Below are 24,992 nucleotides of genomic sequence, written 5' to 3'. Positions count from 1 at the left end.
TGATGTTGTGGGTAGCTTATTGGCCGAGGAGATTAGACTGGTAACATAATAGAATCATCTTTGAAGTCAAGATGCTCAAGAAGTGATACTTGACGTACCCTTGTCCTCGCGTTAAGTTCCTCGACCAAGAGGACTTCCTTGCAGCTCGAGAAATCAACGATGTCCTAATAGAGAGTTGCGTATGGTGATGTCTCAGTCTTTTGTCAGATATCTCAGGCAAAGTGTGAGGTCTCGAGAGGAAATAGCATACAGCTATGAACAAATCCTGATTGTCTATATGCCGAATCCGGACCTAGTGAAACCTAGAGTGTTAGTCTCTCTTATCTCGTGGGATGGCCCCAAAAAGAGAAGACTTGTAGAGAACCGCTACTCCACCAGACCCTCGTACTCTCCCGTGTCCCTCGTCTCATCTTTGTAAGCCGCCTCCCAAGTGTAGCCACTGACCACTGGTAGAGGATGCTCTAGACTTTGATGTGTCTCTGTATATAAGACTATGTCATGACCTGTATAAGATTTCGAGAAGTTTCTTGGTTTTGACCATAAGGTACCATTACAATTCCAAATTGTACAAGACATGGTCTTGGATGTTTGAGTTCCATAGACCCTGCCCTCCTATGTTCCGAATGGTACAGGCCGGGGGCGTGTAAGGAGTCGTAATGCTGCCTACTTTTCGTCCTTCCAGGCCTGATCCTGCTGCTCTATTAGAGTGCGTCTCTCCTCTACCTGTAGAGGGGTGAGATCCTCATCCATGGAGATGGATGGATGGTCTCGTAGGATGGATCTACGTCGTAGAGCAACAAGTCATGCCTGCGCATCATGAAAGCATATAACGAGGGGCTGCTCTCGATTGGGGTCTCTCCCCGTATGACAGGCCCGCTCGATCCCATGCTCTGCTACCCCTAGGGTAGTGGCCACAAATCTAGCCGCATCACTCATCGGTGTACTCTCGGTCCGCAGGATGCTAGAAACTCTTATGTTGAGAGCCTTGCTGGCCCTTTGCTGCTGCTCCAAGAGAGTGGCTGAAAACAGCTGCCTTCGTTGGTTCTCGTTTGGCCAGATCCACAATCTCGATGTCTCCTCAATGACAGATTGCATACTCGTAATCTGTGCCTCAACAACTAGTGTACTCCTTGGAATTGTACGGATAGAGGTGAGCTCCCTAAGCTGTGTAATATCTTGTTTGAGCCTCTGGATGAGGCCAGCCAGCTCTTGAATAAAGTGGGCCTGCCCCTGTACAACACGAGCTAGATCTTGGTTGTATCTGGCTTGCTCTTGTGCAAAGCGAGTCAACTCCGCCTCTCGTGCTCGGTACCTGTAACTGAAGTAGATTTCGTCGACGTAGATGTAGCTGCGATTGTAGTAGATCCCGTCGATGTGGAGCTCTTATGGACTGCTCTACTTTCCACTCCAAGACCACTCCGGTTGAAGCGCTTATTGACATCTTCGAGTTTTAGCTGTATTTGTTGAGGTTTGTCTTCTTTCTTGAGCTTGTCTTTGTCATTGTCTCTCTCTCTTTCCCCTTTCCTAATTGCGCCAATAATCTTTTTTTATTTCTTGATTCACAGTTGAAATGGGCACCCTAGGTGGCCAAGCTGTATGAGGAAACTCCTCCATGATGGCCTAGGTGGCCTGAAGGTGGCAGGGCCTGCAAGAGGACCAGCAGGGCTTGTGGAATGTGGAGGGCAGCTGAGGACATGGAGGGTAGGTGAACAACAGCAGTTAGGGAGTAGAAGGGATAGATAGGGGGCTGCTGGGCGGCTAGAACAAGCCATGGAGCTGGTAACGGGGGAGTTGCACGTGACGGGGGGGCTGCTAAGCCATGCGCAGGAAGAGGGGGGCCAGTGGCTGTAAGCAGAATGGAGGGGCGAGCAGACGGGCTGGAGGCAAGCAGGGAAACAAGCAAGGAGGCTGGCTGGAGGTGAGCATGGAGGCTGAGTGCGTGAGGATCGGAAAGGGGCTGGTGAGGGCGGAGAGGAGCGTGAGAGTGGAGAGGGGGCTGGCGGGGCTGAGCGCGTGAGGACGGAGAGAAGCTGGTAGAGAGAGAGAGAGAGAGAGAGAGAGAGAGAGAGAGAGAGAGAGATTAACGTCCACGGGAGGCCTCGTGGGCCTATGGGACAAAGTGATACCAAAAGGGGAAAAAACTCATACAAGTCACAAAGGGCTGCAGCAAAGGGTTTGCTAAGGCCCTTGCTGAGTATTATGCTGAAATAAAGAGAGATCAGTTGCTCAAGCAAAGTACACATATCATATCATATCATGTGCTATCTGCTACTTGGAGCAAGCTGAGAGCAAGAGCTGGAACTCAGAAATTGAAACCTGGCACTGTGGTGGCTCATCTATGAGTGGTGAAAATGTCTCGGATGTGAGTTTGTCTGGCTGTTTCATGCTGTGGTGTTGGAGGGGGCGTGGTCCCTGCCGTAAATAATAGATATGCTCGCGTGGGTCTATCATGCCTGGCCCAATTAGACCTTTGGACAAATGCTACCAAACTATGTGAATAGACCTTTGGACAAATGCTACCAAACTATGTGAAGATGCCTCATCAGAGGGAGTCCTTCACTGTGACGGAAGTGAAAAGATCCACTTGTGGGATTGCTGCCACTGACCTATAGTGTGGGGTGTCTTCATGAGCAGCCCTCATTGAAACAAGAGCTTCTAGGGCTTTGATCTTGGGGTAAGACATCAAAATACCAGTGTGTCCAAAAGGGCTCTATTCAGGTTGATGATGCCAAGTCTTTTCTCCACTTGGGGCAGAATCATCAATAGCCAAGCAACCCTAGCTGTGGTATCTCTCATTCCATCCGATCTTGCCCACGCATTAGGTGCTTGAGCTATCCCATGCATCCTCCGTGGAAACACTAACACAAGGCTATATACCATACCATAGCTAGGACACCTGGTTGGCCGAGGGCCCTCCCTTTAGGCTCTCAACTGTGCCCTCCACAAAGACGTGTCATCTACAAATTGTCAGTCCCGGCGCTCCTCGTCCTGATGGATCCCGCAACCAAGTGAGACTTGTTCCCCTCTTCCTCTCGCTGTCAACCAGCCTCTTCCTCCATACCCCTTGCAGCCCTCCCCACTTTATCCACCCACCTCTACCCAAGCCCTTGAGCTAGGGTGTAGCTTTTCCGTCCCACTCTCAGCCTTCTTCCTCTCAAAATCAGGAATTACCCCTCTTTGAGCCGATGCAAGATTTCTTTTGGATTACTTCCCCCGCTCGGGATATCCCCTTCCTTTGGAGTTCTTGCGATTGGATCCTTGCCACTGTCTAGACATTCTAGATGACTACCCCGCTCACACTAAGGTGTTAGTCCTGATCTTGCAGCCCTAGAAAGGGGTTCCATTGCCCCAAAGCCCGAGAAATAAGATGAAGGTACATTGAAGGCACAAGGATATGCATATTTGAGCATAGTTACTAGGGAACGGGAACATTTCGGGGACGTGGGGGGTCAGAATGGGAACATATCAGGAAGAGGGAACGGGGGAACAGGAATGGGAACGCCACATCATGTGACATGACATCAAATCACATGGAAACATACCAAAATATGCTAAGAATAACCAGATGTAGCAGCTCTAAGCTTTCGATTTCAGCTTTAGAATTTAACAAACAGAGAATCCTTAGAAAATTGAAATATACATCGACGCAAATTGCAATGTGCATAAACTTTAAAGCTTTAAGCCAGAGAATTGCAGATTACTATAGATCATAGAGGCTAGAGCATATAATATGCAAAGTACAAGAAAAGGAGCTTAGAAGGTAGTGGAAGGGGCTGAGTCTTGAGGCCCGAGAGCTTAGAGAGGGGGCTTAGTGGGCTGAGAGGGGCTGAGTGGATGAGAGCTTAGAGAGGGGGTGGGCTGAGTGCTTGAGAGAGGGGGCTGAGAGGCTGAGTGGTTGAGTGGAAGGGGGTGGAGAGTGGTTGGAGAGAGCTTAAACCCTCCCGTCAGCACTAAAACGGTGCTCCTGCGTAGCCCTAAACTCGGAACACAAGAGACCCAAGCCGGAACGCGTTCCGGCCGTGTTCCTGGAACATTTGGGAACGTTTCCTAGGCGTCCCCACTTCTGGAAACGTTCAGAGGTGTTCCCAGACATTCCCGCAATGCCATCCACTTGGGAACGGCGTTCTCACGCTCCAAGGAGACGGAACGCCGTTCCCTAGTAACTATGTATTTGAGGAGCTCACTCTGACTCAGCTCAAACAAGGAATATTGAATTGATTAAATTGAAGGATCTAGGCAAAATGGGGAAAGAGGTGGTCCACCAATAGACGGACTAGCATTAATTAGAGATTTCAAATCTAAAATAAAGAGTCTTAGTCATAAACTGATTAATAAAGGCCACTTTTCTATGGGGCTAGAACATAGATGTATGCTAAAATAATCTTGAGCTGAGCTGCCATGTGCACTCTTTGACTCTCTGAGATGTGGCTACTCTTTTTATGGTGTGTACTTGTGCTCGTAGGCCCGTGACGCGTTCAAAACGTTAATAAATCTATCTCAGCCTCTCCCGCTAGCCCCTCCGCTCAGCCTCTCTCGCTAGCTCTCCCGCTAGCCCTCCGCTCAGCCTCTCCGCCTCAGCCTCCCTCACCTGCTCAGCCTCCCTCACCCGCTCAGCCACCAGCAGCAGCGCCGCCACAACAGCAGCCAGCAGTCTCCGCCACTAGAAGTCACCGTCCGCCTTAGCAAGGGACACGTAACCCCAGGGTTTGGGCTGAGCCCCAAAACCCAACCCTGGGGGTTAGTTACAGCAAGGGGTGCCTGAATATATGCAGGCCACTATGGATGGGGATGCCAAGACACCTATGGCCTTCCCCGAGATCAAGACACTTGTCTCAACCCCGACAAAAGCACTATATTCCTCTGTTGCAGCTCTCCCCTCGCCTCCCCCTATGTGTTTGCAAAGACACCGTCCCCATATGCAAAGAACTATCTACAGCAGAAGAGAATGGTAAGCATGATAGACCCACAAGAGCATATTTATTACTTATAGCAGGAAATCCGTGAGCTCAAGCTCAGACTTGCAGCTTTAGAGAGGAATACAGATGCATGGGAAGCACAAAGAAAACAGGAAATTATTCATGAGGTACTGCAGATACACAATACAGCAGCACTTGTTCACAGATGGTGACTAAAGTCCAGGACCTGGTCACAAGTTAGCTCCAATGAGTAAAACAGGAAATTACAGCAACATTGGACACTAAAGTTAACACATCGGATGTGTATGAAGAAGTACAAGAACAGGAAAAGAGGGTGGCTAATACACGACTCGTACGCATAGGGGGGCTACCAGAGGGCTGGTTTGAAGGAACTTAAAAGGAAACACTGGAAAATATCATGGAAAGAACCCCACAACTAGAATGGGATGTTGAAGACGCAATAGTTGTCTTACAGGAGGGGACACAAGCCAAAGTATGCTTTTAGAACAAGATGAAAAGAAGAAAGATTCTTAAGCAAACCAATAAGCTGAAAGGCACTAAAATATGGATAGCGGAGGAGCGCACCCCAACTCAGCTCAAAATGAAGGCCACTGAATTGGCTAAAGTGAAGGATGCTTGAAAGGAAGGAAAATGGGCTGTTTACAAAGATGGAAAAGCACTTATAAGAGACTTCAAATCCAAGCCCAAAGACTTTTAGTCTTAAATTGATGTAATGGAGGCTGATTATCATTGGTAGTAGAATGTAGTAGACTATTGTTAACCTATAATAACTTTGTGAGTGCTATATATAGTCACAAGAGACTCTCAGTCTATAACTGATGTTTTGGTGTTCACCTTTTGGTATGTGTTTGTCCCATAGGCCGGTGAGGTCTCCCAAGGACGTTAATATATCTTTCTTTCTTTCTTTCTTTCTCTCTCTCTCTCTCTCTCTCTCTCTCTCTTACACACACTTTTTTTGGGGTGGAATTTTGATGCTTTATATTACATAGAAGCTTCCCCTAAATGGGGAGCTCAACATTACATCAGTAGAAGATCTCAGTATATGACAAGTATACATTGTAGTCTGTAGAATGAGTTTGTAGACAATCAAAGAAAGATTGCTGCAGAGAGCGTTTGAAAAAGGGAAAAGTAGGATCACCAAAGACTCTATGATTTCGATTCTTCCATAGAGTCTAGAGGGCCCATTAACGAACCCAAGTGAAGAATAACTCAAACCCCTGTCTGCATGGGTGAATCCCAAAAAGGTAGAAATGCTTCCAAAGGTAGCAGCAGGAAATCTAGCTCTCAAACGTTGCCGAAGAAGAACCAAGAAATCACAAGTGTGTGGACAATGCCAAAGGAGAAGAGGCACAGATTCCCCGTGGAGCCAAGCATCTGTGACAAACAACTGGAGCAATATGCCTTCTTGCCAAGAGTTGGCAAAACGGAAGAACCCCCATCATCATCTGCTACAAGAAAACCTGCTGTCGAAGAGGAACCTTGGAATTCCAAAGCTGTTGCAATCTCTTCCTCCACCACTTTGCCGGGTGATTCATGCACCAGAGTTGATTTGCTATATCTGAAGCCCAAGGTGGGGGCAGCAAAACTTTATACAAGGAAGATACCGTAATGTGAGAAAGCCTCAAGGGACTAAGTAATGAGCTTGAGGAATGAAGAGTCCAATCATCAAGCGTATCCTGAAGCTCAAGTGGTCGTGCCGGCAGAAAAGGCTGAAGCGTATGAACAATTTTTTGCCGTAGAGTACGATAATGCATGCCTAAATCATATTGTCTGGCAGCCAAAGGAAAAGAATCATGGTACCATCATCATGCATTACATTAGCCACATAGCATATTCCTTTGAAATTGATAAAGTAGGAACGTCTGGGTTCCTGCAAAGCCAACGGAGGGTCAAAGACATTCGACCAATGCAAACTTTCAGCCCTTAAAGAATTGCCTTGCAAGGAGTCACGCGGCGAAGTGGGAAAGGGTATGCTTCCCATCAAATGACATTTTGAAAACCAAAGGACAGCCTTTGATCTTGCCATCAATATAGCCAAGGAGAAAATTCCATTGAGTTGGCTACCAATTACCAAAAGCAGAGGTGTTGATGTGCAAAAGCAAGTAACGCATCATGGCAGCCCAAGTTTGATCTCCTTGTAGAAATTGCAGCATCATTTTCCCCTTATGAGCAAGGATATGCACATGAATGTTGAGAATATTTAAACCCCCATGCATCTTTGGTGAACAGAGATGTTACACTAAAAGCAATCTCAAACTTTTCTGGCCATGTTCGGATCACCAAAAAGTTTCCATAATGGTTGACATCATGAGATTGAAATTGCACTACGCTTTGTTTTTAGAGGATGAGTTTGGGCAAGTTCTTGAACTCATCTAGGTATATGGCTGACATAAAGCATGTAAGATCTTCCTTATCAAACATGATCAAAGGCAGGTAAAACTTCCATGAGTCATCATCATATGCTTGTGCAACCATAGTGTGACTTCCATGAATCTCCAATCTGCCCACCACCATTAATTCACTGCCATCCCTCGCTACACCTAGATTAATCCCCCACATGCACTCTCGATTCAACAGTTCCAGGTATTGTCGCACATGAGATAGGGTGGGTATAGGGCATCCCACGAGAGAAACGGATCTCCACCTTCTATGATATGCAGAAAGTGAGACAAAGGAGCACTTTGCATTCGTATGCCATGTGTACTATGAGGTCTGTAGATGGCATCACTGTCTTTTTGGGAGCGATTTTGGACCAAGAGTTTTTGACAAACCTTGATCAGTGACAGGTGGTTGCTTCAGAGATCAGCTCATATGAGTGTGGAGGAGAGCACATGAGGGACCGCCAAAGTCCAGTCAGAGGATGATTACGGACTTTTTCTTTGGTGACTTGAGCAAAGGGTAGCAGGGGACTAGACATAGTAGAGACCTATTGCTTTCGACCTCGGATGGACACAGACATGAGGACCTCCCATCGTTGGCCTGTACATGTGGGTTCTCTCTTTTGCAGTGACATCGCGATGTATTTACTTTCTTGACTCACACACCATCTTCGGGGTATTGGAGCCTGTTTTTAGAAGTCCACCTTGTAGCTTTCATTGTATGTGGTTTTTTTCAGCCTGATAGACTCTTTGGTTTTTTGTAGATGTTAATAAACTTTCTTTCTCCTCGATTATATCCTCTTTTTCTCTTCTTTTGCGTCGTCATTAAAATTTATTCATTTTGCATGCACTCTCTTTCTCTCGCTTCTCTCTTTCTTGTACTCTCGTTTTACCATAAAAGGTAGGCAACGGGGACCTCTTTTGCTCCTCTAGCTATAAAAAGGGCACACAAAGAACCACCCTTTTGTACAATGTACAAAAGAGTGGACTTAGCTACTTTCACAAAATCGTAGACCAAAACAGCAGAAGCGTCTTCACACCCCTTAGGTTACTATAGCCTTATGCTTAGGCTGAAAACCTTCTTGTATGCCCTCAACCTAATATCATACTATTCCCTTTGGCAAGGCCTCTATGCTCAGTCATTATGACCTTGGGTTAACCTTTCTTATACTCCAATATTGGCTATTAAAGTACCAACAACTATCCAAGCCATGTATGAGGTTAGTCATATACTTGCACGAACATACTCAACTATCAATGGTGGTTTGACTTGTTTGACCTGCTTGAGTTAACTATCCTTGATCAAAGTTAAATACTTTATTCTTGGTTCATTGTACATGTTTACATTCTACTACATAGTAATCCAACACAGTAAGTCTCTTTTAAATTAAGCTTCTACTTATCAAACTATATCACCATGGTTCATAACATTATGGAAAAATTATCATGGTTAGAAAAGTTGACATTGAGGGACACCTTACTTTTTCCTCCATCATGGTTTTTAGAAATGGTTAAGTTAATGAAAATAGGAATTAATCTTATGTTGCATACTCTTTCCTGTTATTGATTGGGTTCATATATCTTACATTTGTCGTACTAAGCGTACCTACTAAAAAAGCATAAAACCTTTCGATACATGTTACCAATGCCTACAGCATACTGTTGCTGAAGTAAGACACCAAAACCTGGCTCCATATGCTTAGCTTCTGTGCTACACTCCTCTTCTCTTGGCATGTTCCTTCAGTAGGCTTCAGTCGTTACAAGGATGAGCTCCTGTGCTCACCTCCTGTGCACCTTGGGTGTAGGTCTATGTGTGCCCTAGAATGCATTTCCTGCCTTCAGTTGTTGACTGGAGAGGCCCAAATGCCCTCCTTTTGTAGGGGCTGGGCTGCCCTAAGACTGGCCAACTGGCCTGTAGTCCATTGCCCACTGCTTGGGCTCATAGCTGGGCTAATACCGGTCCTTAGCCAGCCCTATATGGGGGCTATTCTGAAAACAAATCAAGGACTGTTCTCTGCTGCCTATGGTGCAGCCAGTTTTCTGCCCAGTATGGCAGCTTTATTCCAGCCCTCTCTTTCCTATCTGCTGCATGTCAACCTCACCCATGCCCTCCTCATGTGGTGGCTCATAAGTAGGGAGGTGACCCTATGATTCCACAATTGGGCACAAGATCTTGACATGGAATCCAAGCATACTAGTTTTTTCTGAAAATGGATCCAAGCATACTATCGCAAGTAGTACATTAATGGGCAGTTATAAGAATGCCTGGGCTTGCAAAACGCTTCAGAAGAAGCAGGTGTTGTTGCATTTATACAGATGCCTTTGAACTGATCCCCTGAAGGAAGTGTGATTATCTGCATTACTTTTTGTCAAGAAATTATGTTATGTGGTCCAGCCATTACAAGAACTTGTGGAAAAATGTATCTAGTGTGTTTCACTTCAATGCTTTTGAATCATATTAATCGACCCTTTGTTCAGACAGGCTGCCAGGACCATGTTTATGAAAGAAGTGGTATGCCTGGTGCCTTCTGTGAGGAGCTTGGGCTTGTAAAGGGAAGACTGCATAATAATGTTGCTGAGGAAAATTCTGTTCAGAGGAATCAACCTCACAAGAAAGATGATCAGGCATTTGCTTCTCAGCTTCATGGAACCAACAAGATGTTTCATGGGACTAAAGCCTGTGATGTCTCAAAGTTTTATTCACAAGCGGGGAGCCTTCGGTACAATGGGGGACCTCAGGCATCTCAAAATAAAATTGACAAGAGCACATATTACTATGCAGGAAATAACTCCCCTGTGTCCAAGGTGCCAGTATTAGACAGAGGCAATGACAACACGCTTTTTGCACCTGGCCAGTAAGTGATGCTTTGCAAGGACTTGTGAGTTTTGAGGATAATGCAATGCACTTTGTTGGTGTCTTCTCTCAGTCTTCTTACAGTGGCTTTATTTTAGGGCGAACCATTGTAAGTTTTGGATCTCTTGAGGGCGAAGCAAAGTGGCTATATTTTTGAAGCTGCCGATTTTGCTTGGAAATGAAGTCCATGCCTGCATGGTCCTTTGTTGGATCCTTTCATTAAGGAAATTCATTTGGATATCGAACAAGTTCCGCAATTGTGGGCTTGCAATGTATTTTTCTGAGAATGACTTAATGTGCTATTTTGCAATAGCTATATTTAAATGGGAAGTCTTACCAGTTTCAGGTGCTGTTATGCCATACTTTTCATGATAGCTTGTGCATCAGTTTCTCTCTGTTTTAGCAATGGGTCCTCTGTCTTATCAGAGGTATGTTAGGGTTGCGAGCTATTAAGTGTTAGTATGAGGACTTTGGGAAAAAATTCTCCGAGGCAAAAAAGTTATCTCCTAGTGTCTTTGTTAGCTCAAGAAGTTAAAATAGCCATGTATTCTGAAACCACAAACTCAGAAAATTCACTACCATCTTTGTGAGTGCTGTTGTGTTTGTCATCAGAAGGTGTGCAATTGTATCCTTTGCAGAACAGCTTCAGAGAAGTTACAAGAAGTGCTATCGTGTCCTGTGCACCATAGCACAGATCGTAATGTAAAATGAGCATGAAAATTTGACAAAAGGCGAAACATAGAAAATACAGCTGCTCTGCGCAGAAGAGCACATTTATATATGACTTGTCAGCATGAAACTTTAAGCAGGCCAATATTTTGAAAGTTTCAAAGAACTCTGTCAAAATCTATGTTTCCATAAGAGCAACACTATAAGCCTCACAAAAGATCTTCTACAAAGTCACCTATTTTGGATCATCTTGACCTACATGCAGCTTAAAGCTTTGCCTTTTTGTAATTCCAGCCCTACCTGTTGACTTAGAAAGCATGTGCTCTGGTCTGAACTGAGGCTACCAATGGTGACACAGTCCTCTCTAAGACTAAAGCATTCTCCCTGAACAGGGTGCCAAAGTCTTAATTTTTCAGTAAATAAAATCTCATTATATCAGATCTACCCACCTTTTCTCTAGGTTTTTGTTCTGTATGCCTGATCACCCCTTGCTGGTCTCCCATGGCTTGTGAAAGAGTCCTTTCCCATGGCAGACGAAAGAAAGGGCTGTTCGCTCTTGTATCTTATGACCCTCAATGCACCCATGGTATGCAGGCTTTCTAATTATCCTAATGCTATGTGTTTTCTGTGTGCACACCTTTGCCTCGTAAGGTCCTTAATTACCATGTTATACCATTTACTGATAGCTATGCACACGTGGATATAGGGGAAGGATCATGCCTCAATACCCCTTGAGGCTTACACGTGGCTATTGGCACGTCCCCTCAGTAAGTACCCTTGAAGTTGGTGCCCCCTTCCTGCACCTTGGGGATTACTGTCTACCTCACTCCACCTGAGTCACCATTTCCTGACCTGCTATCATAGCCGTCTGCATCATCTTTATCCAGGCTCAGTGATTGAGGCTTCTCCTTGTCTTTCGAAGTCCTAGTCTCTTAGCTTAATGCAATTTGTCTGCATGTCTACTCTGCCCATTCCACTTTACCACCTTTGGGCAGCCTTGTAGTCAGATTTAATATCCCTTAAAGGGCCAGTATTTTAGTGCGATGGCCAAAACACTATCATCTTTTCTCATATCTTGCAAAGGGCCTCTGCCTTTTTGGCAGAGGGGGAGAGGGGCCTGTCGCTTGTATATCTTATGGAATGTAAGATTTCTAATTATTGTAATGCAATATGTCTGCTGCGCGCACACTTGTGCCAAATACTGTTCTAACCTCATCATTGTTACCCAACCGTGACATTCACCCGGTGTTTGTCTCCCAGTACAATACAATAGTGACGGAGGAATGAACATGGGTAGATTGCTAATTTGAAAGAATGGGAAAGAAGGGTGCAGAAGTTGTTTTATGTGCTGAGCTTAAGGGCTTGTTACAAGTAAGCATACCACAGGGTCATTAGCAGGTAATTGTCGATGACAGAATTTGTGATGAGAGCTTGATTGTCAAGCACCATTGTAAATTCATGAATCGTAGAGAGCTCCAAGTATTGCGGGGCTGAAGGAAGGGAATGAGCACTGAGGAGTTGATCTCAGCAAAACGCTTGAAGGTTCCTTCTATTTTAGACCAGCCAAGCTAAGAAAAGCGTGTTTGTTTTTTTGGAATTGTGGGAGTTTACGACTTTGAGACTTTGCAATGATTTCCCTGGTATAGGAAAGCCGGGTCAGTTTTTGGTCTTAGGAGAGTTCAAAAAAATCCCCAACTAAATAAACCAATACAAGACAAGGTTAAACTTAGTTTGAAAAGATAACCACTTAGAAATGGAGGTAGAGGACGATACTTCTCATGCGAACCCTTAGCATTGGGAGTTCCAGCCAGAACAACAGGTACTGCGTCCCATAGCACGTGAATCTAGTTCATTAAATGATGGAGTTGGAAATTTAGAGGATGCATTAGAAAAGTTAATTGCACAATAGTTGCATGCTAATGAGGGGCCATAAGAATTACGAAAAGCCATTTAATTCCTCATTGGTAGACCCTCTAGGGGAGAAATAGGGAAAGAGATCATGGAACCGGAGTCCAATGTCCATATAATGGAAAGGAAACTCAGGCAGCCTAACATAGCAAATTATAGGCCCAAAAAATATGCGGGTAGAATGATAGAAACTCATACATCATGGAGGCATGGCTTGATAAGACGTTTGCTATTTGTGAAGTGCATAATGACATAATGATGATCCGAGAGGCCTCACATATATTTACAGCAGCTGTAAACAGCTGGTGGATGAGGAAGTACAAAGACAATGTGGCTCCAGCCACTTGGGAAAGTTTTAAAGTGGAGTCTAGAAAACAGTTTCTACCTTTGGAGGAAGCTTCAAGAGCAAGGGATGATTACCAATACCTCAAGCAAAGGAATTTATTATAGCAGAATGTACTGAAAAATTTCAAGAAATTGTAATGAAAATCCCTGAGCCGTTATTGCAGTTTGTTCAAGCCAAATATATAATGTTTGGCTTGATTGATAGAATAAAAATGGGTCAAAGGTAAATAGGCTAACACAATGGATGACACAATAGCAACTGCGTGAAACTATGAGGATGCTAGGGCCAAACCAAATGGTTTTGCACGCTCTGAATTGCAGTACGAGTTTCCAAAGAAAGTGACTTTCTAGAGGAAATTTGTGACAAAAGGGATAGTGCCATAATCCAACAATCAAGCCAAGCAGGCTAGAGGGGTGACGATTGTTTGCGGCTGCTTCGTGGTGCTATAGCGCCATGGGCTGCATATTCTAATGGGGGCTCAGAGCACCCACCAACCACCCGCTGTTGCACGAGGCGGCTAGAGAACAGTTTCTGCTTAATTTATTTTGATCCTCATCTTGTATGCATGTAGCCATCTGTTGGCTTATTTTTTTGCTGAGGCAATTTTGTATAGATATTGCCAGCTCTCAACGGGAGCGAATTGGAAGAGGGAGAGAGAAACAGAGAGCCACACAAGTTTTTGGTGGGTGCAGAACATCCTAATCTTCTTTTTCATTCATTTATATGTGTTTGAGTATTGTACATAACTGGGGTAAAGGCACAGTGACCTTTAACCCCCACAACCTCCCACTTAAAGGACAATGTGTCTTTAAGGGAGAACAACCAGTGAGCATACTATCCAATGCCCATCAATGCACGACAATACTCAAACCGCTGACTAGGTAGACTCTTCGTCAGCATATCTGCATGGTTATCATTTGTATGAACCTTGACAAGCTCTATGCGCTTGTTCTCAAGTACCTCCGTGATGAAATGGTACCTGACCTCAATGTGTTTGGTCTTTGCATGAAAGATCGGATTCCGTGCTAGTTGAATAGCACTCATGGGATCACTATGCAATGTCGGTACACCTGTATGAATCCCCAAATCTCCCACTAGCCGATCAAGCCATATAGCCTCCTTGTAACCCTCTGTGGCTGTAACATACTCAGTCTCTATGGTAGACAAAGCAACGCACTTTTGCGCGCGAGACATCCATGACACTGCACACTTGTAAAGGTGAACACATAATCAAAAGTGGATCTCCTACTATCCACATACCTTGCATAGTCTGAATCTGTGTACCCAAGTACACGCATGTCTCCTTTACCAAAGCAGATGCACATCTCCTTGGTACCCTTCATGTACTTCATGATGCACTTAACTGTGTCCCAATGCCTCTTTCTTGGATTAGCCATATATCGGCTAACAACTCCCACTACAAATGCAATGTCTGGTCTAGTAGCTATCATAGTATACATAAGACTCCCAATCGTTGATGCATAAGGAACCTTGGTCATCGTGGCTCTCTCCTCATCTCATGGTTGTAAGACACGTTAGACACGCTTTAGACACGAGTGTCTAAAGTGTATTAAAGATAAGACACGTAAGACACGCCATTGTGGTTATAATAATAAATATTTAATTAATATATGTATAAGTATATAAATGTACGACTTGCTAGCATAGCTAGCTGCTAGATTCTAGAAGTACAATAAGCTACACTTAAATAATGCAAGAAGAAACAATGCACTTATACAATGTAGTTAAGAGTCAAGACTTGTCACTCAAGTCTTAAAAGTTAAAGTTAAGACTCACGTCTGAAGAGCTCGCTCGCAAGTTTTGAGTACTTAAAGGTTTAAAGTGACAATTGAATCTTGTCACATGTGACATGAATGAAAACTGCATCTCGATACATATAATTGAAAGGAAGCTTTCGACTCTGAACACTCAAATCTCTGAAGATTCATCCTAATCTGAATCTATGAGGTCACTGCCACTGCTAGATCCAAAGTCACCATCAATGATAGCATGGCTAAGTCAAACTCAATGTGTGTTCTTACTCCCCACCCACCAAAAAAAAGAAAAAAACACGAGTGTCTAAAGGTGTCTTAAGGTAAGACACGTGTCTTAAGTGTCTTATCATAAGACACAAGTGTCTTAACGACCATGCCTCATCTGATTTGGGACTATCTGTATGACCCAGTTTCACATATGGAGGCAATGGAGTACTCACTGTCTTCCCTCCCTCCATATTGAAACGTTGAAATACTTTTGTAACATACTCCTTTTGTGAAAGCCAAAGGAGTTTCCTACTCCGATCACGCGTGATACGCATACCCAGAATATGACCTGCAAGTCCCAAATCCTTCATATCAAAGGCCTCATGCAACTTGGCTTTTAATGCATCTAGCTCATAAGTATTCTTGCTAGCCAATATCATATCATCCACATATAGTGCTAGGAGTATTAGGCTATTATCCTTAGCCCTTTTAGTATAGAGGCATTGATTAATTTCACTCCTTCTAAAACCCTGGGATCGAATGAAAGCATCAAACTGCTGATACCATTCTCTAGGCACTTGCTTAAGACCATAGAGGCTCTTCTTCAGCTTATAAACTAAATGCTCTTTGCTCTTTTTTTCAAAGCCTTCCGAGTGCACCATGTAAATTTCCTCATGCAGATCCCCATGCAAGAAAGCTGTCTTGACATCCAACTGCATAAGCTCCATATCCTCTGTTGCCACTAGGCCAAGCATGCATCTAAGTGTGGTCATCTTTACAACTAGAGAGAATATCTCATCAAAGTCCACACTCTTCTCTTGCTTGAACCCTTTAGCGACTAAATGAGCTTTGTACCTAGGCACATCATCACCTGTGACCTTCATCTTGTAGACCCATTTACATGGCAATGCTTTCTTTCCATGTGGCAAAGAAACTAAGTCCCAAGTCTTATTCTTTATAAGTGAACTCATCTCTGATTGCATAGCATACTCCCACTTGCATTGATCCTCGCGCATCATAGCTTCTCTGTAGCAAGAAGGCTCCCTGCAATCAGTAAACATCACATAACTCAAATGGCATAAGAGTTTCATTCCATTTTGGCTCATATGGCCCAACCGGCAATGCCATAAAGTAGTGCTTGGCTGCTCGGTTATTGCAACAACATGATCAAACACCCTTGATACATGCAAGGGATACAAAGTTCCACACTTGGCACCCCTTGCCAAAAGTATGGAGCCCTTCTGAAATTTTTAACTCCCAGAACCAAAGATGGTCTGAAAACCAGCATCATCTAGCTGATCCGTTGAAATGAGACTCTTGGTCAGCTTAGGCACATGTCTCACATTTTTCAAAATAAATGCAGACCCATTTACAAAAGAAAACTTTATGTCACCTACTCCCACTATGTTACATGCATAGTCATTTCCAAGATGCACACAACCTGTCTTTTCATTGTCATAAGTGGAGAATCATTCCCTATGGGGAGTAACATGGAATGAAGCACCAGAATCCAAAATCCAATCCTTGGAATATGCATCATCTGAAGTGGTAAGCAACTTTGCAGATAAACTAGACATGAAGAGAATGTCATTATCACTATCATGTGTGACTGCATTGATCTCCTCAATCTTCACTTTTCCTTTATCCCCCCTTGGACTCTCTTCCTTCTGATTTGCACCCCAATTTGCATTCTTTTTCTTATCCTTTTGCTCTCTTTTAAGCTTGTAGCAATCCTTTTTCATGTGGCTCTTCTTGCCACAATAGTGACACTCAATGTTCTGTGCCCTGGACTTGCTACGGGACTTTCCTCTTTCTTGAAACTTTCCCTTGGATTGGGATCTGTCCCTTTGCACATTTAAGGCTGCATCTTGCTTATTGCCTTCCATTAACTTTCATCTAATCTCCTCGGCCAACAAGCTACCAACCACATCATTAAAGTTCAATACTCCACCAGGTTCAGAGTTACTGATAGCAGTACAGAAAGTATTCCATGAGGATGGTAATGAGCATAAGAGAAATAGTCCTAATTTCTGCATCGAAATTCAGCTTTTGAGCTTGAAGCTGACTGAAAATGATATTAAATTATTCAAGTGCAAATCTATGGATACTCCCTTCTTCATGTGCAGCTCAAACAATCTCTTCATGAGATAGACTTTGTTTGAGGTAGTCTCTTGCTCATATGTAGCACACAGCTTTTTCCATAAAGCTTCCGTAGTCTTTTCAGTGACTACTGTGAAATAAACTATCTCCCCAAGATGAAGTCTAATGGTAGACTTTGCAAATGCATCCAACTCATTCCATTCATATGTGGACATAGCTGTAATCCCTTGCAAGGGTTTTATTTGCTTCTTTTGAATAAGCACATCTCTTATATGTTCTTTCCACAAAGAAAAGTTTGTCCCATCAAACTTTTTAATGCTAAAAAACTCATTTTCAGACATGGAAGAGGATGCCATGATGCAAATAAAGCAAAATCCCAAATGCTAGTGCTTGCAAGAGAGAATCACACCAAATACCAGATGCACCCAAATGTGTATGCCACAATAGAGTGAAATATCACCAAAACTCAAAGCTCAAAGCATCAAAAGATACAGCTTACTCATGTGCATGTACTATGCATCCGTATGAGCAAATTTGGCCCAAAAGAAAATGCCAACTGCAATGGCAATCCAAAATGCCAATAAGTGCCAAATGGCTCAAGCATAAACACCGTCCATGGGCATATGCATCAATAATATCTCATCCAAGAGAGCATAACACTATCAGTGCATCATCTGCAATGTGTCAATGGTTGTCCCTCAGCATAAAATAGCATCCATGTGCAAAGCGTCCATAAAAAATAGCATCCCACAAGGCAATCTGGGCCCATCAGCGCATCCAATAAGGATCGGAATGCATCCAAATGGCCTATAAATCATCCACTGCAACCCAATGCACACCACGAATGAGCGCACATGGCTCAAACTGCAACCAGAGTGATCTGCATAAGGTGTGCTCAAGAAATCATGGTCTCACGGCAATGACCGCTATTGAAAATAGAACCTGAGATGCCTCAAAACATGGGCACATAATCGGACTCAGCAAGACAATCTGCAAATATCTCTCTTCTGCTGGAACTCCAAAATCTCAACCGATGAGTGAGAAATGGGAATCAACACTTATCCACTGCCATGTGGTATAAATCTAAGGTTTTAAAACCTTAGAATAAAAAATGCATAACAGAGAGATGAAATCAAATACACAGAGATCTATAACTCTGAAAATACTTCACCGAATTGCACAAGAACTGACAGGTAGGGGTTTTTAGGCGTCCGGAACGCAATGGGAGAGACGGTTTTGAAAACCGTGGTCCCAATCACTGGGTCTAATACACAGATTGAAAAACGTTTTTGGAAATCGAACTGTTTGTAAACTCCACCGGAGTGCGAATGATGAGCAACATAGAAGTTTTAGGACCTCTTGAGTCCACCGGAACTGACAGATCTGCAAATGGTTGCTCCAAACTTGAGTTCCAACACCCGGGCAGAAAAACGTTGAAACTGACACAGTGAGTCAGAAATCCAACAAAATGATCCCAAATTCAAGAATGAAGGTGTTTCCAAGCTCCTGAAGTAAAATGGACACCAAAAGCAAGCAATGGTTGCGTTTACAAGTCAATACGGAGTCTCTGTCGTCAAACGGAACAGGGAAAAGCTTAAAAACCGACTTTCTCTTTGAAAACGCTTAACAAGCTCTCAAAACCACTTCGCAAAACCAAAGTGACTTTTCCAAAGGTTCATTCAAGGTCTTTGCGCACTCGGATGCAAGTAAAGTCACCCACAAAGCTTCCCATAGAGCTTCTTCTTCCTTCCACAGAGCTGCTGATCTTCCAGGTATTCGCGCACGCTCAGCTAGATCACCTGGGCTCTGATATCAGTTGAGAGTGCTCTCAACGGAAGTGGGACGGAAGAGGAAGAGAGAGAAACAGAGAGCCACACAAGTTTTTGGTGGGTACAGAACACCTTAATCTTCTTTTTCATTCATTTATATATGTGTTTAAGTATTGTACATAACCGGGGTAAAGGCACAGTGACCTTTAACCCCCATACCATACTTGCAATATACACAACCAAGCCTTTTTCTACAAACAAATCCCTCTTTAAAGCCAATATCATGTTACTTTGGCTAATCTTACAACTCTTAAATGTTGTCAACAAAAAACCTTCATAACCTTGTTTCCACCCCTCCAATCTATACTCTCATCCCTTAAACTCAATTCTTATCAAGATATTAAACCCCTTCAACAAACCATCTCATAACCCTATTCACTTCCCCAATTCACACCCTCAACCCTTACACTCAGACATTAGGACCAAACCCCATATCTATATGAAGGAGATTACTTCTTGATGCTTATGCCTTTCTCAACCCTTCCCTTTTTAAAGCTCTACGCATTGATATTATCTCCACTTGTCATCTAGATTATAAAAAAGAGGGGGTTAGTTCATATTCAAGATTGAAAAACCAAATGATTATGTGTGAGTGTGTAAGATGGGGGGCTTTAAAAATAAATGAGATTATGTAGGGGGGTCATCCACACTCTCGTGAAACAAAGATACCATTAGACACATCCCCTTGAATCTAAGTGAAGTAATCAAAGTGAAGAACACATCTTGGGGGGTAGTCTGTGCCAATGAATTGCAAACGTACACACTAATTAAAATCTAAGTATATAACTACACAGTTGCATACTTGAATATCATCATAAGGTGTGAAGTGAAAAGAAAAGTATTCCATGTGGTAGTCCCAACTTGATCAAAGTCCTCCTTGACTCTTGAGTAGAAGGAGAGAGTGAGGAACCAAGGACTGTGTCTCGGATATCATTCGCTGCATCTTTGGAAGGATTATTCGAAAAGTAAGAGTCGTCACATGGCTAAGATGGTGATCTTAGAATGTGACACTGAAAGGGAGGAGAATTTTAGAGTTGACGACTTACAAATTCAGCTATGGGACCTTCTCTTAGGTTAGAAACAACATTGTTATGTGTTATGTGTTTTTGTTGCTAAAAAGTTTAAGAATGCACGTGGTAACATCTTGTCTAAACCTACAAAAACGGGGTAATCAGACTTTTTTGGTATAGAATCAAGAATGATGAAAGGGCAAGTTGCTGAGCATAATGTTATTGTGTATTTCGTCACAACACATTGTTATTAATTCCAAATTGTTTGAGAGACCGAAACTAATAACTAGCCCATGTAACTATACATATATACTTAATTGTGGGATAAAAGTGTCACACAGTTGGAGCTGCACATCCAAAGGTTATGAAGAGAAGTTGGATTTTGAAAGTGCTAGGCTTGCTCATGCAGATGTAGCACTTGGAATGGCATGGCATGCGAAGAAAAATCCTAAAGTGGATTGGTAAAAGCATATTTACAAATTTGAATTTAGTGGCGTGTTTTATGTTCTTCAAGATGAGAAGGATCTTCCTCAGGGTCCTTTTGGTGCTATGATTTTTAGTAAAATAGATAAAACAATGCAGGAAGCGATACTTCCTAATGAGAGCTTTATTATAGGAGCATACACTATGCACAGGAAACACAAATGACCAAAGTGGAAGTGGACATATCCAAGAAACTAATTAATTGTAGGAAGGCTTGGGGAGGAAGCTCCAAGAAAAGGAGAAAGAGTTGGGGAGCGCACCTTTTATAGGCTGCCCTTCTCCCCTCCCTAGGCAGCTTTTGAAGGACAAATTGATGTACTAGGGTCAATACCAAGGATAACAAGGTCTGTGGTTGTGAGTGTGATCACATGAGTAAGTGTGTGAACACATGCGTGTGTGTAGGTGTGCCTAAGTTAGGTGTGACTGATGATGTGTCAGTTAGTAGGTTGTGAATGAGTGAATCTAGGAGTGTGGTGTGATTGAGAGATGCTGATTGAGAAATCAATGGAGAAATTAGTGGAGCTTGGCTCTCATGTATGTATCAAGTGCCTATATATTGGCCTTCCCTAACATGTTCTCTCTTGTTCTCTCTTCAAGAACACGTTAGGGAAGCTAGAAAAGTTCATAGGAAGAATTCCTTAATTGAGAATTCAAAACCCTCATATGCGACAATGGCAAAGTCTGTTTTCGAATCTTTTCATTGCTTTCCCATTGAGCATATAGAGGGCCATTCTAATAATGCCAAGGACTTTTACAAGGCTGCTCGTCCTCGTGAATTGTTTTGGATGAGCACTTTCTTCCCAAGAGGTTTTAATTTGGAAGGAAAATCAACTCTTCGTAAAAATAAAAGAACCTCTAAAAAGAACCCTTTGATGTGGAGAACTCATATCAAGCCCTTTAACATTCCTCATTACCAACATCATACACCTAACATCGTATGGAAACCTAAAGTTATGTTACGAGGTTGTCCTAGCTCTCCTGCAATCTCACATGTTCGTGAGTTGCCTCCCTCACTTCCTCTTCCTCCACTTCCTCCTCCTTTAGTTCCTTTAACTTCCTCAGTTCCAAGAGTTTTTGCTTCTCGAGACTATAAAAGAAGACTACTCTACCTAGATAGATTAATGTCTCTGGGTCTTTTTTCAATAAAAGTTTTTGAAAAATATAATGTCAAAGTTCTTTTTAAACTTCAATACACCTTGGAAAACTTAGGTGATGCTTTGTTTCAACAAATTATAGGAATCCCCATGGGCACTAATGTGCCATCTTTTTAGCAAACTTTTATCTTTTCACTTATGAATTTGAGTTTATGCAACGTCTTATTTCTATCAATACCTGCCCTATCATTTTACATAAGCTTAGCTGAGTTAGGTGTTTTATAGATGATTTATTTGTACCAGAGGTTCCTAACTTTCATGACTTTATGTACAAAGACGCTAGTGCTTTTGGAGAAGGAATCTATCCTCATGTCTCTTGTGAACTAAACTGCATTTCAAGAGGGGATTCTTGTGTTTTCTTAGATCTTAGACTTTCTTAATCTACCATAGGATTAGAGGTTGATATATGCGATAAACGTGAACAACCTGAATATAGTGGTTTACACATTATAAAAATGCCTCACATTGACTCAAACATTTCTGATTTGGCAAAATATGGAGTCATTTCTTCCCAATTTCATAGATTTTCTCGCCTTTGTACACCTAAGGAGTCTTTTATCACTCAATGTAGTAATTTGATCACTTTACTATTACACATGAGGTATAATCCAAGGAAAATAATGAAAAAAGTTCGCACAATCTTAGATATGAAGTCTTTTATCTATGGTGTATTGGCCTTAGGTATTTAGAATGATTGAACATAAGCTGAAAACAGGACATAAGCTGAAAACAAAAAGCGGGGAGCTGAATAGCCCATTTTTCTTTTAGTTTCAAAAGAGAGTTTGTTTGAGTATGCTTTTGCTTTCTAAGTTAGAAATGTGTTTTTACCTCTTTGTAGAAACGATACATGACTGTAAAGGGCCATTTAGCTTTTCATGTTTTAAATAAGAGAGAGAGAGAGAGAGAGTGAGAAAGATTCCAGTTTTTTGGAAGATTTTGTTTCTTGACTTGCTTGTTTATTTTTGCTTAGTCACCTGCTTCCTTTCTTCTTTATTTCTTGTTTCTTTCTCTTTTGTTTATTTGATGTATTTTAGTAAGCATTGGGTTTGCCCAAGAGACTCCGCGGGTTTAGAAACCTAGTATAGCTGCTTATGCTTGGGCACTGATGACGACATAAGTGTTGCTTTGCTTGCTAAGTATGTCTTTCTTTTGTTTTTCATAAAAGTTTTTGTTTACCTTTTTTTTTTTTTCCTTCTTTTTCATTTTCTCTTTTATTTTCAGTGTAGATTTTTGATCTTTAGAACAACAAAAGATCTAAATTTGTATGATTGGACTTATTCTAGTCTTACAAAGGTATATATAAGAGTTATTTTGGTTGTTCCACTCCCATCTTGCTGCTTAGCCATAATCACGTCCTCCTTGAGCCTTACATTCAGTGCCATGTCATCATCTTCCCCAAATGAAGCTTTTCCTTCGTTCTCTTCCACGAAATTCTCTTAGGCTTGTTCTCTCCATTCTTTAGGCCATTTCCCACGTCCTTTGAGTTGAAGCATCTCCATGCTAGGGAGCACCTTTGGCTAGGAGGAATTGACAAATGCTCGCTTCATCTGCCCGTGCCGACACAATACTCAGTCTGCTCCATTTTGCCAATTGTGAGTTGCTGGAGACAAATTTCTCTAATTCCTCTTAGGGGAGGCTGGGCAACCTTATGAGCTAGCTGATGTTCAAGTTTGAGTGCATTTGGTCCACAGACGAAGGAGAAATCAAAGAAAAACCAGTCGATTTTGAAGCAGTTCTCACCGGCGACCTGGTGCATATTTCCGTGCATCCTCTGGTATATATCTTGTCCACTAACAGGGGCTTCTTTTGCCACCAAAAGCTCCTTCATGGCCTCTGTAATCAGGGCGAATTCCACCCTCCAGCCGATCTCTGTCTCTGCAGGCAGATTTCTTCATATTTTGGTCAAAGACAGTTGACCAAGTAGTCAAAATTTGAGGCTTTTGTACTTGACTGAGTTTTGAATATGTTTACTGTGTTTCACCACAAGAACTCAGACATGAAGCTTATGTTCACCATTATTTCTATGCGGATGAGACCAAAGTCAGAGTTGAGATCATGTTGGTGTGAAGATGCCCAAATGAGTCTACTGTTGATGCAAGTAGAGTGAGTTCCTGGTTGGGATCATGAGTGTTGTCACTAGTGGTGGGCAAGCCATGAAGTTTCCCATGGACTACTGCTAGGGTTGAGGTAATCAATTTGTGGGGGGTTATGAAGGACAAATGGATGTACTGGGGTCAATACCAAGGATTACAAGGTCTGTGGTTGTGAGTGTAATCACATGAGTAAGTGTGTGAACACACGACTATGTTCACAAAAAATGCATGAGGTCTTCATATCATTGCACATCCTTGCTCACAAAGGGAAAATGCTGCTGCAATTTATGCAAGGTGATAAGCCTTGGGTTGTTATGATTGGCTCTCCGTTACAACAAATCAATACTTCTGCCTTTGGTCTTTGGCAACACTCAGTGGGACTTCTTACTTAGAGTTGCTTTGATGGTACATTGCATGGTTGCCCTTTGGTCTCCAGCTTGCTTCTTGATTGGAAGCACGTCCTTTCTCACTTGGAATGGCATGGCTGCGATTCTCTGATAGGAAATTCCTTGAGGGTTGAAAGCATTCACTGGTCAAAAGCTTTTCAGCCTCGGTTGGCTTTACAGGAACCTAGACGTTCCTATTTTATTACTTTCAAAGGAATTACTTCTGTTGCGGATGTCATTCATGATGATGGAACTATTTTACTTTTTTCTCTCGTAGCCACATGATATGGCTTGGGATCTCATTATCGTCCTCTATGGCAAAAAATTACTCATATGCTTTCACCTTTTGTCCCAATTCCTCCTTTGGAACTTCGGGATAGGCTGGAGGATTGGATTTTGACTTCCCAAGAGTCCTTCTTTTGTCCTTTGAGGCTATCTCAGATTACAGTGCCTGCATTATATAAAATCCTTTTGCCTCAGCCTTGGGTTTCAGATAAGGCTAATTCTATTTGGCAAATGCATCGGCCAACTAAGTGGTGGAGAAAGAGACTAAGGCAACTTTGGGCATATAAACTTTCTCTTCGGCAACAGGTTTTTTTTTGGAGAGTTCTTTTGGGGGTTTTTCCATCTGGCTTGTTGTATGTCGCAGATGTTTGGCTTCTCAGGAGACTGTGCTTCATTTCTTCTGGTTTTGCCTGTCCTCATGTGAGTTCGTGGATTTTCTTCGATAGCGGTTGAGAACGAGATTCTGGACTCCTAATTTTGGGAAATTCTTCTGGCTCTTTGGTTTTCATCCGCGCACTCATGAGTTTGATCTTTTCTTTATTTGGGTTCGTTATTGGGCACTTTGGACTTTGTGGATA

At 42.7% G+C, this 24,992-nt stretch overlaps 1 protein-coding gene across 1 annotated transcript in view; it reads left to right on the top strand.

Annotated features, from left to right (window-relative positions):
* The window catches only part of LOC147885880 (uncharacterized), a 93,985-nt gene that overhangs the window by 17,370 nt on the left and 51,623 nt on the right, over nucleotides 1-24,992 (top strand). Inside the window, exon 3 of the mRNA XM_087396763.1 lies at nucleotides 9,798-10,170. Within this exon, the coding sequence (XP_087252889.1) occupies nucleotides 9,798-10,170 (373 nt within the window). The remainder of the gene's footprint in view (nucleotides 1-9,797; nucleotides 10,171-24,992) is intronic.

Source organism: Dipteris shenzhenensis, chromosome 25, assembly GCF_047967505.1.
Source record: "Dipteris shenzhenensis isolate YYH24624 ecotype China chromosome 25, Dip_SZ_1.0, whole genome shotgun sequence".
In the NCBI taxonomy this organism is placed as follows: domain Eukaryota; kingdom Viridiplantae; phylum Streptophyta; class Polypodiopsida; order Gleicheniales; family Dipteridaceae; genus Dipteris; species Dipteris shenzhenensis.
This window is presented reverse-complemented; position numbering and strand designations above follow the sequence as displayed.